This window comes from Solea solea, chromosome 11 (genome assembly GCF_958295425.1).
Source record: "Solea solea chromosome 11, fSolSol10.1, whole genome shotgun sequence".
NCBI classification, from domain to species: Eukaryota; Metazoa; Chordata; class Actinopteri; order Pleuronectiformes; family Soleidae; genus Solea; species Solea solea.
The window spans coordinates 16506492-16526413 of record NC_081144.1 but is presented as its reverse complement, the minus strand read 5'-3'; the positions used below and the strand labels follow the sequence as shown (position 1 = coordinate 16526413).

The window sequence follows — 19922 nt, the reverse complement described above, 5'->3', positions numbered from 1 at the left end:
ACTGACAGATTGTCGAATGAGTCGCATCCCTCCTGCCAGGCTGGTAGGGGGCTCTTTGTAGCCCAGTAAAAGACTCTCACCCACTCGCTCAGCCCCTGCCCAACACACGCACACACATCCTTCCCCTACACACTTTCCCACTCATTTCCCCTGGACTCAATTCCCCAACCCAGACGTGGGTTTACATAAACTGTGGGGGGGTAGCTGGGATCATCTTTTTGGTGTTCATAATGAACCAAGCGTATGGGTTTTTGCTTATTTCTGACTCTGACTTTGTTATCTGCTGATGAATTTGAATCGTGAATATCTGAATGTGCATATATGCAAATGATTGAAAAAAGTTAACTTACCGTACTTCTTTAATTGTCTGCCTTTAGCAGATCGGCCGGTTCACTGTATATAATATCACTATATTGTTGTGGGTTTTTCATTGCACTTTTTGCTATATAAAAAATACATGGTATCATTCAACCAGCAACCTCAGTCTCTGTCTGCTCCCTCCTTTGGTCGTACCTTAGTCTTCTGATCACTAGCCTATTGTTGTATTTTATTGTTACACATTAGCTTCAGTGTTAAATTTGTGTGACATAGGTGCTACATAATTTGACAACAACATTCTACCTGTGGGCAGATGATAAGAATCTGATCTGCAGCTTTAGCCTGTTGTGCCAGCCAGCGCATTGGACCCAGCTCTGCGATCTTCTGTTGCTGCCACATGTCGATAGCCACGCGGCAGCCACTGTGCCACTGCAGGAATTCTGCCAGGGCCACCACAACCTGCTGAAAGGCTGAATTCTCAGCAGGGTATACCACCAGAACATCCACAGGAACCATGGGAGATTGGGGTAAATGTTTGAAACCCATTGATGTGGAAATGTTGGCTCCACAGCATTTACCTGGAGAGTAACACGACAATTTAGAAGGGAACATTTTAAGGGCCAGTGTGTGTGTGTGTGTGTTTGTGTGAAATTCAATTTACTGCCCATAAGGTTTTTTGTACAAGCATATAATCATTTAGAAATAAATAGTTACATGTTTCTACATGCTTGGCATTTTGACGTGGAACCTTACTACTCAAATGAAAAAGAATGATAAAGAGAGGATGTTTACTTCCTGTCCTATATGGAAAGGCCACTGTAGTTCAATGATGCACATGGGAAAGGGAGGAGTGAGTGGAGAAGTCCTGCATTTTGTTGGAGTGAATGAATGAATTGCAATTTGACAAGACATTTAGCAAATTGAAAACTTACAATTCCTTTGCAACTTTTAGTTTTTGATAGTTCTATTAAATTAATATAATTTGCTCGGAAATAATCCACACTGAATCTAATCCTATTAGATAGAATTCTCACTTCTGTTAGAATTCCTGCTAATGACGTCTTTTTTCATTCTTACTCGCTTCTTCTTTCCCACACTGTCACAATTCTTACTACTGTTATTTTCATGCTGCCTTTTCAGACCTGCACATTCTCCTGCTGAACATGGATGTATCTTTAAAATTAGACGGGTCTTCCTATTTTGCGTCGCGTCTCATGTCTATTCTATTCTATTCTATATAAAGCCCAGTTTTCGTGCCTTTGTCCCTTATCACTAAATGTGCATTTAAAAAAAATGTTGGATTTACAGATAATGCAGCACATGGTCAGGATCATCAAAACAGCCAGTCCTCCTACGATGGCGATAGTGATATGTTCAACTTCTCCCCTCACAGCTGCGTGAACAAACACATGCATGAAACATGTTACTTTGCAGACTAATGCAGTTTAACAGAGTTTGTATACTGTATGCATTGAAGGTTAACTAAATGTAAACGTACTTGAAGCAGGGGTCTCAACTGTTGTGTTGTTATTTAGAAAGTAATTTGAGACACAAAAAAAAACATTTTAAGCATATTTTGTAAAATATGATATGATTACATTCACAAAATATAATGTGATTTCCCCACCTGTAGAGACTTGAGCAGTCTCTAGCGTTACACTAGCTGAGAAACAAAGAGTCAGATGGAGAATGTTACAATGTTGAGATGAAACATTTTTTTTAAACATATTTTGTAAAATATATTGCATATATATAATATTTACTAAATAAAATGTGATTTTTCCCACCTGTAGATACTTGCATAGACTCTAGCATAACAGAAACAAAAAGTCCGATGGAAAATGTTAACACTTTATATATTCATTTTATAGGTTTAATATATCAGTGAGGATCAATGAATTGGGGTTAAAAAAAAAACTTACGCTTTGGGATGTTAAAAAGTAGAGTCTTATAAGAGGAGTCACTCCCAAGAGGAGGTAGAGGGAGATTGGTGACTTGGATGGAGGTGAAACCATTGCTTGCCTCTATTAAAAAACTAAACCATCTCTAGATTTGAAAAGATGAAATATAAAAAACAGTTTAAAAAAATGTAATATCAGTTCAAAAAAAGGATTAAAAAAATTTATGATCAATACAATATACCTGCTTTGACTCAGTGATGTCTTCACTCAGATGTGGCTTGTAGTCACAGTGGTATGATTCCCCATCAATTGTGATATAAGTGCCCTTCAGATATTTAATACTAGCTGTAGAGATAGAAATGACAAGTTTTAATGACATGTAAGGGGTCTTTCCCCTCTCACTTCTGTTAGAATTCCTGCTAATGACGTGTTTTTTCATTCTTACTCGCTTCTTATTTCCCACACTGTCACAATTCTTACTACTGTTATTTTCATGCTGCCTTTTCAGACCTGCAAATTCTCCTGCTGAACATTAGATTACATTAAAATTACATTAAAATTAGACGGATCTTCCTATTTTGCGTCGCATCTCATGTCACCCCAGCAAGACTTAAGTCCTCTTATCTTATTGGAAATACCTGGTAAATATGACAGCAGGTAATTGCTTAAAAACAAATAGTTTAGATGCTATTTCAGGGAGATCTGATTAGATATTCAGTCGCATACAATGGTAACACAGCATAAAAGTACACATGTTTTTCCCACCATCAATGTTGACGGCCCAGCTGATGTTTAGCATCGTATTCTCTTCCACTGTCACCAGCTCCCCTTTTAAGTCCGCAAGGAAAGATGGAGTGGTATTACTGATGGGTGGGAAACCTGGGGGGGAAAAACAGAGACAGTGGTTATAATTGTTGCCATCATCAAGCACTGATATTTGAGCAGACATTGTGATAATTCAACTGAGTAACATGAGAAAAATAACTGTCATATTCATATCCACAAGAACTACTAAACTATGTATGTATGTAAACTATGTAAACTATGTTTACATGGAGGAAGGAAATTCTATCTTCTTGGATGAGTTCATCAATTGTTAATCACTGTCTTTACAATACAGATCTCAGTGTCGGAACAGGCGAAACAGCAAGCCCTTATCACAGCAGCCATTTTGACAGGCCACAGTAAGAAAACCACAACTGTCTTGACTTAAACTGACATGAACTGAACAGAGCCATTATCAGTGTGATCAGAAACACCTGTGATTTTCCTGATAAAACACATCAGAATGGATGTTGTTCAAAGGACCCGTTCTTCTTCCACAGCATGAAACACTTGTAAACACAGGTGTTTTTAATGTCTTGTTCTGTTTATAACACACCTGTTTACTGTTTCATGGCTTCAGCTTTTAAAGTGAGATATTTTTTGACTATTATTAGATGAGTGAAATATCACAACTTACCATAATATTCACGACACTTCACAGTCTGCAAACAAAATCCACATATAGACAATGTTAACGATGGACAGTGTTCAACAACACAAAAAGAGACTGAAGTCAGAAACTTACAATTTCATGTGACATCACTTCAGCCTGGACACAGGAAAGAAAAATCAACGCGACACCCCACATCATGAAGCAACGACTGACCTGCCAAAAAAGATAAATGAGGTCTATACTATGTCTATATGAGGCTATACAGGGAAAAGAATACAGTGGAACTGGAACATGACATACGCATTGTTTTGGTGTGAAAAGTTGTGTTTGATATAACATAATGGACTGATTATAATGGACTGATTATAGATGTAAAAGCTTTTTCTTAAATCCCCAAATAATCATCTTAGTTATCAATTCATTCTTGTGTTTTGAATACACTTTGTGTTGGCAAATCACACTTTTATCTCTTCTGATTTTAATAACTATTTTAATTTTAATGTAATTTCAGTGTCTACCTTTTATTTTGATTAATGTCATTTTAATGTCTTGCTTTTATTCTATGATTTTCTTAATGCATTTCTATGCCCTTATAAAGCACTTTAACCTTTTTGTGAAGTTTTGGACGACATACTAAAGTATGACTTTTTTGACCCATTTTGGCCGCCATACTATACTATGACTTTTTTGACCCATTTTGGACGACATACTATACTATGACTTTTTTGACCCACTTTGGACGACATAGTATACTATGACATTTTTTGGTGATTTTGGACGACATACTATACTATGACTTTTTTGACCCATTTTGGACGACATACTATACTATGACTTTTTTGGCCGATTTTGGACGACATACTATACTATGACATTTTTAGGTGATTTTGGACGACATACTATACTATGACTTTTTTGACTAATTTTGGACGACATACTATACTATGACTTTTTTGACCCATTTTGGACGACATACTATACTATGACTTTTTTGACCGATTTTGGACGACATACTATAGTATGGCTTGATTGACCGATTTTGGACGACATATTATACTATGATTTTTTTGACCGATTTTGGACGACATACTACATGACTTTTTTGACTGATTTTGGACAACATACTATACTATGACTTTTTTGACTGATTTTGGACGACATACTATACTATGACTTTTTTGACTGATTTTGGACGACATACTATACTATGACATTTTTAGGTGATTTTGGACGACATACTATACTATGATTTTTTTGACCGATTTTGGACGACATACTATACTATGACTTTTTTTAGGTGATTTTGGACGACATACTATACTATGACTTTTTTGACCAATTTTGGACGACATATTATACTATGACTTTTTTGACCAATTTTGGACGACATACTACATGACTTTTTTGACTGATTTTGGACAACATACTATACTATGACTTTTTTGACTGATTTTGGACGACATACTATACTATGACTTTTTTGACTGATTTTGGACGACATACTATAATATGACATTTTTAGGTGATTTTGGACGACATACTATACTATGACATTTTTGACCAATTTTGGACGACATACTATACTATGACTTTTTTGACCCACTTTGGACGACATAGTATACTATGACATTTTTTGGTGATTTTGGACGACATACTATACTATGACTTTTTTGACCCATTTTGGACGACATGCTATACTATGACTTTTTTGACCGATTTTGGACTACATACTATACTATGACTTTTTTGACTAATTTTGGACGACATACTATACTATGACTTTTTTGACCAATTTTGGACGACATACTATACTATGACTTTTTTGACTGATTTTGGACGACATACTATACTATGACATTTTTAGGTGATTTTGGACGACATACTATACTATGACTTTTTTGACCAATTTTGGACGACATACTATACTATGACTTTTTTGACCCACTTTGGACGACATAGTATACGATGACATTTTTTGGTGATTTTGGACGACATGGTATACTATGACTTTTTTGACCCATTTTGGCCGCCATACTATACTATGACTTTTTTGACCCATTTTGGACGACATACTATACTATGACTTTTTTGACCCATTTTGGACGACATACTATACTATGACTTTTTTGACCCATTTTGGACGACATACTATACTATGACTTTTTTGACCCATTTTGGACGACATACTATACTATGACTTTTTTGGCCGATTTTGGACGACATACTATACTATGACATTTTTAGGTGATTTTGGACGACATACTATACTATGACTTTTTTGACTAATTTTGGACGACATACTATACTATGACTTTTTTGACCCATTTTGGACGACATACTATACTATGACTTTTTTGACCGATTTTGGACGACATACTATAGTATGGCTTGATTGACCGATTTTGGACGACATATTATACTATGATTTTTTTGACCGATTTTGGACGACATACTACATGACTTTTTTGACTGATTTTGGACAACATACTATACTATGACTTTTTTGACTGATTTTGGACGACATACTATACTATGACTTTTTTGACTGATTTTGGACGACATACTATACTATGACATTTTTAGGTGATTTTGGACGACATACTATACTATGATTTTTTTGACCGATTTTGGACGACATACTATACTATGACTTTTTTTAGGTGATTTTGGACGACATACTATACTATGACTTTTTTGACCAATTTTGGACGACATATTATACTATGACTTTTTTGACCAATTTTGGACGACATACTACATGACTTTTTTGACTGATTTTGGACAACATACTATACTATGACTTTTTTGACTGATTTTGGACGACATACTATACTATGACTTTTTTGACTGATTTTGGACGACATACTATAATATGACATTTTTAGGTGATTTTGGACGACATACTATACTATGACATTTTTGACCAATTTTGGACGACATACTATACTATGACTTTTTTGACCCACTTTGGACGACATAGTATACTATGACATTTTTTGGTGATTTTGGACGACATACTATACTATGACTTTTTTGACCCATTTTGGACGACATGCTATACTATGACTTTTTTGACCGATTTTGGACTACATACTATACTATGACTTTTTTGACTGATTTTGGACGACATACTATACTATGACATTTTTAGGTGATTTTGGACGACATACTATACTATGACTTTTTTGACCAATTTTGGACGACATACTATACTATGACTTTTTTGACCCACTTTGGACGACATAGTATACGATGACATTTTTTGGTGATTTTGGACGACATAGTATACTATGACTTTTTTGACTGATTTTGGACGACATGGTATACTATGACTTTTTTGACCGATTTTGGACGACATGCTATACTATGACTTTTTTGACTCATTTTGGACGACATACTATACTATGACATTTTTGACCAATTTTGGACGACATGCTATACTATGTCTTTTTTGACTGATTTTGGACGACATACTATACTATGACATTTTTAGGTGATTTTGGACGACATACTATACTATGATTTTTTTGACCGATTTTGGACGACATACTATACTATGACTTTTTTTAGGTGATTTTGGACGACATACTATACTATGACTTTTTTGACCAATTTTGGACGACATATTATACTATGACTTTTTTGACCAATTTTGGACGACATACTACATGACTTTTTTGACTGATTTTGGACAACATACTATACTATGACTTTTTTGACTGATTTTGGACGACATACTATATACTATGACTTTTTTGACTGATTTTGGACGACATACTATAATATGACATTTTTAGGTGATTTTGGACGACATACTATACTATGACTTTTTTGACCAATTTTGGACGACATACTATACTATGACTTTTTTGACCCACTTTGGACGACATAGTATACTATGACATTTTTTGGTGATTTTGGACGACATACTATACTATGACTTTTTTGACCCATTTTGGACGACATACTATACTATGACTTTTTTGACTGATTTTGGACGACATACTATACTATGACATTTTGAGGTGAATTTGGACGACATACTATACTATGACTTTTTTGACCAATTTTGGACGACATACTATACTATGACTTTTTTGACCCACTTTGGACGACATAGTATACTATGACATTTTTTGGTGATTTTGGACGACATACTATACTATGACTTTTTTGACCCATTTTGGACGACATACTATACTATGACATTTTTTGGTGATTTTGGACGACATAGTATACTATGACTTTTTTGACTGATTTTGGACGACATGCTATACTATGACTTTTTTGACCGATTTTGGACGACATGCTATACTATGACTTTTTTGACTCATTTTGGACGACATACTATACTATGACATTTTTGACCAATTTTGGACGACATGCTATACTATGTCTTTTTTGACTGATTTTGGACGACATACTATACTATGACATTTTTAGGTGATTTTGGACGACATACTATACTATGATTCTTTTGACCGATTTTGGACGACATACTATACTATGACTTTTTTTAGGTGATTTTGGACGACATACTATACTATGACTTTTTTGACCAATTTTGGACGACATATTATACTATGACTTTTTTGACCAATTTTGGACGACATACTACATGACTTTTTTGACTGATTTTGGACAACATACTATACTATGACTTTTTTGACTGATTTTGGACGACATACTATATACTATGACTTTTTTGACTGATTTTGGACGACATACTATAATATGACATTTTTAGGTGATTTTGGACGACATACTATACTATGACTTTTTTGACCAATTTTGGACGACATACTATACTATGACTTTTTTGACCCACTTTGGACGACATAGTATACTATGACATTTTTTGGTGATTTTGGACGACATACTATACTATGACTTTTTTGACCCATTTTGGACGACATACTATACTATGACTTTTTTGACTGATTTTGGACGACATACTATACTATGACATTTTGAGGTGAATTTGGACGACATACTATACTATGACTTTTTTGACCAATTTTGGACGACATACTATACTATGACTTTTTTGACCCACTTTGGACGACATAGTATACTATGACATTTTTTGGTGATTTTGGACGACATACTATACTATGACTTTTTTGACCCATTTTGGACGACATACTATACTATGACATTTTTTGGTGATTTTGGACGACATAGTATACTATGACTTTTTTGACTGATTTTGGACGACATGCTATACTATGACTTTTTTGACCGATTTTGGACGACATGCTATACTATGACTTTTTTGACTCATTTTGGACGACATACTATACTATGACATTTTTGACCAATTTTGGACGACATGCTATACTATGTCTTTTTTGACTGATTTTGGACGACATACTATACTATGACATTTTTAGGTGATTTTGGACGACATACTATACTATGATTCTTTTGACCGATTTTGGACGACATACTATACTATGACTTTTTTTAGGTGATTTTGGACGACATACTATACTATGACTTTTTTGACCAATTTTGGACGACATATTATACTATGACTTTTTTGACCAATTTTGGACGACATACTACATGACTTTTTTGACTGATTTTGGACAACATACTATACTATGACTTTTTTGACTGATTTTGGACGACATACTATATACTATGACTTTTTTGACTGATTTTGGACGACATACTATAATATGACATTTTTAGGTGATTTTGGACGACATACTATACTATGACTTTTTTGACCAATTTTGGACGACATACTATACTATGACTTTTTTGACCCACTTTGGACGACATAGTATACTATGACATTTTTTGGTGATTTTGGACGACATACTATACTATGACTTTTTTGACCCATTTTGGACGACATACTATACTATGACTTTTTTGACTGATTTTGGACGACATACTATACTATGACATTTTGAGGTGATTTTGGACGACATACTATACTATGACTTTTTTGACCAATTTTGGACGACATACTATACTATGACTTTTTTGACCCACTTTGGACGACATAGTATACTATGACATTTTTTGGTGATTTTGGACGACATACTATACTATGACTTTTTTGACCCATTTTGGACAACATACTATACTATGACTTTTTTGACCGATTTTGGACGACATACTATACTATGACTTTTTTGACTAATTTTGGACGACATGCTATACTATGAAATTTTTGACTGATTTTGGACGACATACTATACTATGACTTTTTTGACTGATTTTGGACGACATACTATACTATGACTTTTTTGACAGATTTTGGACGACATACTATACTATGACATTTTTAGGTGATTTTGGGACAGAATGCCACTTTCACAGTTGGCTGAGTGGTTTGTTCTCTCATTTAGAACCAACCTATAAGGGACACTGGTTCGTATCCCACTGCTTACAAGTAACTATAACAATTTTGGTTAATTTTGGACAACATACTATACTATGACATTTTTGACTGATTTTGGACGACATACTATACTATGACTTTTTTTAGGTGATTTTGGACGACATACTATACTATGACTTTTTTGACCAATTTTGGACGACATATTATACTATGACTTTTTTGACCAATTTTGGAAGACATACTACATGACTTTTTTGACTGATTTTGGACGACATATTATACTATGACTTTTTTGACTGATTTTGGACGACATACTATATACTATGACTTTTTTGACTGATTTTGGACGACATACTATAATATGACATTTTTAGGTGATTTTGGACGACATACTATACTATGACTTTTTTGACCAATTTTGGACGACATACTATACTATGACTTTTTTGACCCACTTTGGACGACATAGTATACTATGACATTTTTTGGTGATTTTGGACGACATACTATACTATGACTTTTTTGACCCATTTTGGACGACATGCTATACTATGACTTTTTTGAGCGATTTTGGACGACATACTATACTATGACTTTTTTGACTAATTTTGGACGACATACTATACTATGACTTTTTTGACCAATTTTGGACGACATACTATACTATGACTTTTTTGACTGATTTTGGACGACATACTGTACTATGACATTTTTAGGTGATTTTGGACGACATACTATACTATGACTTTTTTGACCAATTTTGGACGACATACTATACTATGACTTTTTTGACCCACTTTGGACGACATAGTATACGATGACATTTTTTGGTGATTTTGGACGACATAGTATACTATGACTTTTTTGACTGATTTTGGACGACATGCTATACTATGACTTTTTTGACCGATTTTGGACGACATGCTATACTATGACTTTTTTGACTCATTTTGGACGACATACTATACTATGACATTTTTGACCAATTTTGGACGACATGCTATACTATGTCTTTTTTGACTGATTTTGGACGACATACTATACTATGACATTTTAGGTGATTTTGGACGACATACTATACTATGACTTTTTTGACCCACTTTGGACGACATAGTATACTATGACATTTTTTGGTGATTTTGGACGACATACTATACTATGACTTTTTTGACCCATTTTGGACAACATACTATACTATGACTTTTTTGACCGATTTTGGACGACATACTATACTATGACTTTTTTGACTAATTTTGGACGACATGCTATACTATGAAATTTTTGACTGATTTTGGACGACATACTATACTATGACTTTTTTGACTGATTTTGGACGACATACTATACTATGACTTTTTTGACAGATTTTGGACGACATACTATACTATGACATTTTTAGGTGATTTTGGGACAGAATGCCACTTTCACAGTTGGCTGAGTGGTTTGTTCTCTCATTTAGAACCAACCTATAAGGGACACTGGTTCGTATCCCACTGCTTACAAGTAACTATAACAATTTTGGTTCATTTTGGACAACATACTATACTATGACATTTTTGACTGATTTTGGACGACATACTATACTATGACTTTTTTGACTGATTTTGGACGACATACTATACTATGACTTTTTTGACTAATTTTGGACGACATACTATACTATGACTTTTTTGACTGATTTTGGACGACATGCTATACTATGACTTTTTTGACCGATTTTGGACGACATGCTATACTATGACTTTTTTGACTCATTTTGGACGACATACTATACTATGACATTTTTGACCAATTTTGGACGACATGCTATACTATGTCTTTTTTGACTAATTTTGGACGACATACTATACTATGACATTTTTAGGTGATTTTGGACGACATACTATACTATGATTTTTTTGACCGATTTTGGACGACATACTATACTATGACTTTTTTTAGGTGATTTTGGACGACATACTATACTATGACTTTTTGACCAATTTTGGACGACATACTATACTATGACTTTTTTGACCAATTTTGGAGACATACTATACTATGACTTTTTTGACCCACTTTGGACGACATAGTATACTATGACTTTTTTGACCGATTTTGGACGACATACTATACTATGACTTTTTTGACTAATTTTGGACGACATGCTATACTATGAAATTTTTGACTGATTTTGGACGACATACTATACTCTGACTTTTTTGACTGATTTTGGACGACATACTATACTATGACTTTTTTGACCCATTTTGGACGACATAGTATACTATGACTTTTTTGACTGATTTTGGCGACATACTATACTATGACTTTTTTGACTGATTTTGGACGACATACTATACTTTGACTTTTTTGACTGATTTTGGACGACATACTATACTATGACATTTTTAGGTGATTTTGGACGACATACTATACTATGACATTTTTAGGTGATTTTGGACGATATACTATACTATGACATTTTTGACTGATTTTGGACGACATACTATACTATGACCTTTTTAACCAATTTTGGAAAGCATACTATGCTATGACATTTTTTGGTGATTTTGGACGACATACTATACTATGACTTTTTTGACCAATTTTGGACGACATACTATACTATGACTTTTTTGACCGATTTCTGACGACATACTATACTGTGACTTTTTTAACCGATTTCATACGACATACTATACTATGGCCTTTTTGACCAATTTTGGACGACATACTATACTATGACTTTTTTGACCCATTTTGGACGACATACTATACTATGACTTTTTTGACCAATTTTGGACGACATACTACATGACTTTTTTGACTGATTTTGGACAACATACTATACTATGACTTTTTTGACTGATTTTGGACAACATACTATACTATGACTTTTTTGACTGATTTTGGACGACATACTATACTATGACTTTTTTAACCGATTTCATACGACATACTATACTATGACTTTTTTTAACCGATTTTGGACGACATACTATACTATGACTTTTTTGACTGATTTTGGACGACATACTATACTATGACATTTTTAGGTGATTTTGGACGACATACTATACTATGACTTTTTTGACCAATTTTGGACGACATACTATACTATGACTTTTTTGACCCACTTTGGACGACATAGTATACTATGACATTTTTTGGTGATTTTGGACGACATACTATACTATGACTTTTTTGACCCATTTTGGACGACATACTATACTATGACTTTTTTGACTAATTTTCGACGACATGCTATACTATGACATTTTTGACTGATTTTGGACGACATACTATACTATGACTTTTTTGACTGATTTTGGACGACATACTATACTATGACTTTTTTGACTGATTTTGGACGACATACTATACTATGACATTTTTGACCCATTTTGGACGACATACTATACTATGACTTTTTGACCCATTTTGGACGACATACTATACTATGACTTTTTTGACTAATTTTGGACGACATGCTATACTATGAAATCTTTGACTGATTTTGGACGACATACTATACTATGACTTTTTTGACTGATTTTGGACGACATACTATACTATGACTTTTTTGACTGATTTTGGACGACATACTATACTATGACATTTTTAGGTGATTTTGGGACAGAATGCCACTTTCACAGTTGGCTGAGTGGTTTGTGACGCTCCCATTTAGAACCAGCCTATAAGGGACACTGGTTCGTATCCCACTGCTTACAGGTAACAATCTTGGTTCATTTTGGACAACATACTATACTATGACATTTTTGACTGATTTTGGACGACATACTATACTATGACTTTTTTGACTGATTTTGGACGACATACTATACTATGACATTTCAGGTAAGTTTGGGACAGAATGCAACTTTCACAGTTGGCTGAGTGGTTTGTGACGCTCCCATTTAGAACCAGCCTGTAAGGGACACTGGTTCGAATCCCACTGCTTACAGGTAACTATAACAATTTTGGTTAATTTTGGACAACATACTATACTATGACATTTTTGACTGATTCTGGACGACATACTATACTATGACTTTTTTGACTGATTTTGGACGACATACTATACTATGACTTTTTTGACTAATTTTGGACGACATACTATACTATGACTTTTTTGACTGATTTTGGACGACATGCTATACTATGACTTTTTTGACCGATTTTGGACGACATGCTATACTATGACTTTTTTGACTAATTTTGGACGACATACTATACTATGACATTTTTGACCAATTTTGGACGACATGCTATACTATGTCTTTTTTGACTAATTTTGGACGACATACTATACTATGACATTTTTAGGTGATTTTGGACGACATACTATACTATGACTTTTTTGACCAATTTTGGACGACATACTATACTATGACTTTTTTGACCCACTTTGGACGACATAGTATACTATGACATTTTTTGGTGATTTTGGACGACATACTATACTATGACTTTTTTGACCCATTTTGGACGACATACTATACTATGACTTTTTTGACCGATTTTGGACGACATGCTATACTATGAAATTTTTGACTGATTTTGGACGACATACTATACTATGACATTTTTAGGTGATTTTGGGACAGAATGCCAATTTCACAGTTGGCTGAGTGGTTTGTGACGCTCCCATTTAGAACCAGCCTATAAGGGACACTGATTCGTATCCCACTGCTTACAGGTAACAATCTTGGTTCATTTTGGACAACATACTATACTATGACATTTTTTACTGATTTTGGACGACATACTATACTATGACTTTTTTGACTAATTTTGGACGACATACTATACTATGACTTTTTTGACTGATTTTGGACGACATACTATACTATGACTTTTTTAACCGATTTCATACGACATACTATACTATGACTTTTTTTAACCGATTTTGGACGACATACTATACTATGACTTTTTTGACTGATTTTGGACGACATACTATACTATGACATTTTTAGGTGATTTTGGACGACATACTATACTATGACTTTTTTGACCAATTTTGGACGACATACTATACTATGACTTTTTTGACCCACTTTGGACGACATAGTATACTATGACATTTTTTGGTGATTTTGGACGACATACTATACTATGACTTTTTTGACCCATTTTGGACGACATACTATACTATGACTTTTTTGACTAATTTTCGACGACATGCTATACTATGACATTTTTGACTGATTTTGGACGACATACTATACTATGACTTTTTTGACTGATTTTGGACGACATACTATACTATGACTTTTTTGACTGATTTTGGACGACATACTATACTATGACATTTTTGACCCATTTTGGACGACATACTATACTATGACTTTTTGACCCATTTTGGACGACATACTATACTATGACTTTTTTGACTAATTTTGGACGACATGCTATACTATGAAATCTTTGACTGATTTTGGACGACATACTATACTATGACTTTTTTGACTGATTTTGGACGACATACTATACTATGACTTTTTTGACTGATTTTGGACGACATACTATACTATGACATTTTTAGGTGATTTTGGGACAGAATGCCACTTTCACAGTTGGCTGAGTGGTTTGTGACGCTCCCATTTAGAACCAGCCTATAAGGGACACTGGTTCGTATCCCACTGCTTACAGGTAACAATCTTGGTTCATTTTGGACAACATACTATACTATGACATTTTTGACTGATTTTGGACGACATACTATACTTTGACTTTTTTGACTGATTTTGGACGACATACTATACTATGACATTTTTAGGTGATTTTGGACAACATACTATACTATGACTTTTTTGACTGATTTTGGACGACATACTATACTATGACTTTTTTGACTGATTTTGGACGACATACTATACTATGACATTTCAGGTAAGTTTGGGACAGAATGCAACTTTCAAAGTTGGCTGAGTGGTTTGTGACGCTCCCATTTAGAACCAGCCTATAAGGGACACTGGTTTGAATCCCACTGCTTACAGGTAACTATAACAATTTTGGTTCATTTTGGACGACATACTATACTATGACTTTTTTGACTAATTTTGGACGACATACTATACTATGACTTTTTTGACTGATTTTGGACGACATGCTATACTATGACTTTTTTGACCCATTTTGGACGACATACTATACTATGACTTTTTTGACCGATTTTGGACGACATACTATACTATGACTTTTTTGACTACTTTTGGACGACATGCTATACTATGAAATTTTTGACTGATTTTGGACGACATACTATACTCTGACTTTTTTGACTGATTTTGGACGACATACTATACTATGACTTTTTTGACCCATTTTGGACGACATAGTATACTATGACTTTTTTGACTGATTTTGGACGACATACTATACTATGACATTTTTAGGTGATTTTGGACGACATACTATACTATGACATTTTTAGGTGATTTTGGACGACATACTATACTATGACTTTTTTGACTAATTTTGGACGACATGCTATACTATGACATTTTTGACTGATTTTGGACGGCATACTATACTATGACTTTTTTGACTGATTTTGGACGACATACTATACTATGACTTTTTTGTCTGATTTTGGACGACATACTAAACTATGACATTTCAGGTAAGTTTGGGACAGAATGCAACTTTCACAGTTGGCTGAGTGGTTTGTGACGCTCCCATTTAGAACCAGCCTATAAGGGACACTGGTTTGAATCCCACTGCTTACAGGTAACTATAACAATTTTGGTTCATTTTGGACAACATACTATACTATGACATTTTTGACTGATTTTGGACGACATACTATACTATGACTTTTTTGACTGATTTTGGACGACATACTATACTATGACATTTTTAGGTGATTTTGGACAACATACTATACTATGACTTTTTTGACCAATTTTGGACGACATACTATATACTATGACATTTTTGACTGATTTTGGACGACATACTATACTAGGACTTTTTTGACTGATTTTGGACGACATACTATACTATGACTTTTTTGACTGATCTTGGACGACATACTATACTATGACATTTTTAGGTGATTTTGGACGACATACTATACTATGACTTTTTTGACTAATTTTGGACGACATGCTATACTCTGACATTTTTGACTGATTTTGGACGACATACTATATTATGACTTTTTTGACTGATTTTGGACGACATACTATACTATGACTTTTTTGACTGATTTACGACGACAAACTATACTTTGACTTTTTTGACTGATTTTGGACGACATACTATACTATGACATTTTTAGGTGATTTTGGACAACATACTATACTATGACTTTTTTGACTGATTTTGGACGACATACTATACTATGACATTTCAGGTAAGTTTGGGACAGAATGCCATTTTCACAGTTGGCTGAGTGGTTTGTGACGCTCCCATTTAGAACCAGCCTATAAGGGACACTGGTTCGAATCCCACTGCTTACAGGTAACTATAACAATTTTGGTTCATTTTGGACAACATACTATACTATGACATTTTTGATTGATTTTGGACGACATACTATACTATGACTTTTTTGACTGATTTTGGACGACATACTATACTATGACTTTTTTGACTAATTTTGGACGACATACTATACTATGACTTTTTTGACCAATTTTGGACGACATACTATACTATGACTTTTTTGACCCACTTTGGACGACATAGTATACTATGACATTTTTTAGTGATTTTGGACGACATACTATACTATGACTTTTTTGACCCATTTTGGACGACATACTATACTATGACTTTTTTGACCCATTTTGGACGACATACTATACTATGACTTTTTTGACTAATTTTGGACGACATGCTATACTATGAAATTTTTGACTGATTTTGGACGACATACTATACTATGACTTTTTTGACTCATTTTGGACGACATACTATACTATGACTTTTTTGACTGATTTTGGACGACATACTATATACTATGACATTTTTAGGTGATTTTGGACGACATACTATACTATGACTTTTTTGACTAATTTTGGACGACATACTATACTATGACATTTTTGACTGATTTTGGACGACATACTATACTAGGACTTTTTTGACTGATTTTGGACGACATACTATACTATGACTTTTTTGACTGATTTTGGACAACATACTATACTATGACATTTTTGACTGATTTTGGACGACATACTATACTATGAAATTTTTAGGTGATTTTGGGACAGAATGCCACTTTCACAGTTGGCTGAGTGGTTTGTGACGCTCCCATTTAGAACCAGCCTATAAGGGACACTGGTTCGTATCCCACTGCTTACAGGTAACTATAACAATCTTGGTTCATTTTGGACAACATACTATACTATGACATTTTTGACTGATTTTGGACGACATATTATACTATGGCCTTTTTGACCAATTTTGGACGACATACTATACTATGACTTTTTTGACCCATTTTGGACGACATACTATACTATGACTTTTTTGACTGATTTTGGACGACATACTATACTATGACTTTTTTGACTGATTTTGGACGACATACTATACTTTGATTTTTTTGACTGATTTTGGACGACATACTATACTATGACATTTTTAGGTGATTTTGGACAACATACTATACTATGACTTTTTTGTCTGATTTTGGACGACATACTATACTATGACATTTCAGGTAAGTTTGGGACAGAATGCAACTTTCACAGTTGGCTGAGTGGTTTGTGACGCTCCCATTTAGAACCAGCCTATAAGGGACACTGGTTTGAATCCCACTGCTTACAGGTAACTATAACAATTTTGGTTCATTTTGGACAACATACTATACTATGACATTTTTGACTGATTTTGGACGACATACTATACTATGACTTTTTTGACTGATTTTGGACGACATACTATACTATGACATTTTTAGGTGATTTTGGACAACATACTATACTATGACTTTTTTGACCAATTTTGGACGACATACTATATACTATGACATTTTTGACTGATTTTGGACGACATACTATACTAGAACTTTTTTGACTGATTTTGGACGACATACTATACTATGACTTTTTTGACTGATCTTGGACGACATACTATACTATGACATTTTTAGGTGATTTTGGACGACATACTATACTATGACTTTTTTGACTAATTTTGGACGACATGCTATACTCTGACATTTTTGACTGATTTTGGACGACATACTATATTATGACTTTTTTGACTGATTTTGGACGACATACTATACTATGACTTTTTTGACTGATTTTGGACGACATACTATACTTTGACTTTTTTGACTGATTTTGGACGACATACTATACTATGACATTTTTAGGTGATTTTGGACAACATACTATACTATGACTTTTTTGACTGATTTTGGACGACATACTATACTATGACATTTCAGGTAAGTTTGGGACAGAATGCCATTTTCACAGTTGGCTGAGTGGTTTGTGACGCTCCCATTTAGAACCAGCCTATAAGGGACACTGGTTCGAATCCCACTGCTTACAGGTAACTATAACAATTTTGGTTCATTTTGGACAACATACTATACTATGACTTTTTTGACTGATTTTGGACGACATACTATACTATGACTTTTTTGACTGATTTTGGACGACATACTATACTATGACTTTTTTGACTAATTTTGGACGACATACTATACTATGACTTTTTGACCAATTTTGGACGACATACTATACTATGACTTTTTTGACCCACTTTGGACGACATAGTATACTATGACATTTTTTAGTGATTTTGGACGACATACTATACTATGACTTTTTTGACCCATTTTGGACGACATACTATACTATGACTTTTTTGACCCATTTTGGACGACATACTATACTATGACTTTTTTGACTAATTTTGGACGACATGCTATACTATGAAATTTTTGACTGAT

General features: G+C 34.1%; 1 protein-coding gene across 1 annotated transcript; it reads right to left on the bottom strand.

Annotated features, from left to right (window-relative positions):
- Positions 1-952: 952 nt before the first annotated feature.
- LOC131469095 (uncharacterized) lies at positions 953-4328 on the bottom strand. Its single transcript, XM_058643947.1, has 9 exons — positions 3790-4328; positions 3682-3706; positions 2985-3098; positions 2461-2564; positions 2241-2364; positions 2106-2126; positions 1946-1981; positions 1817-1834; positions 953-1711 (listed from the first exon to the last, which is right to left on the bottom strand). Exons 1-9 carry the CDS (start codon positions 3994-3996, stop codon positions 1542-1544), a joined length of 819 nt encoding a protein of 272 aa, XP_058499930.1. The 5' UTR covers positions 3997-4328; the 3' UTR covers positions 953-1541.
- Between the last annotated feature and the right edge of the window lie 15594 nt (positions 4329-19922).

Excerpts from the sequence above, each read along its gene's own strand:
- LOC131469095 (XM_058643947.1), bottom strand. The coding sequence starts at position 3,996 with ATGTTATATCAAACACAACTTTTCACACCAAAACAATGCGTATGTCAT. Across the intron at positions 3,707-3,789 it reads AAGTGATGTCACATGAAATT|ACTGTGAAGTGTCGTGAATA; the intron begins GTAAGTTTCTGA and ends TTTTGTTTGCAG. Across the intron at positions 2,365-2,460 it reads ACATCACTGAGTCAAAGCAG|AGATGGTTTAGTTTTTTAAT; the intron begins GTATATTGTATT and ends TTTCAAATCTAG.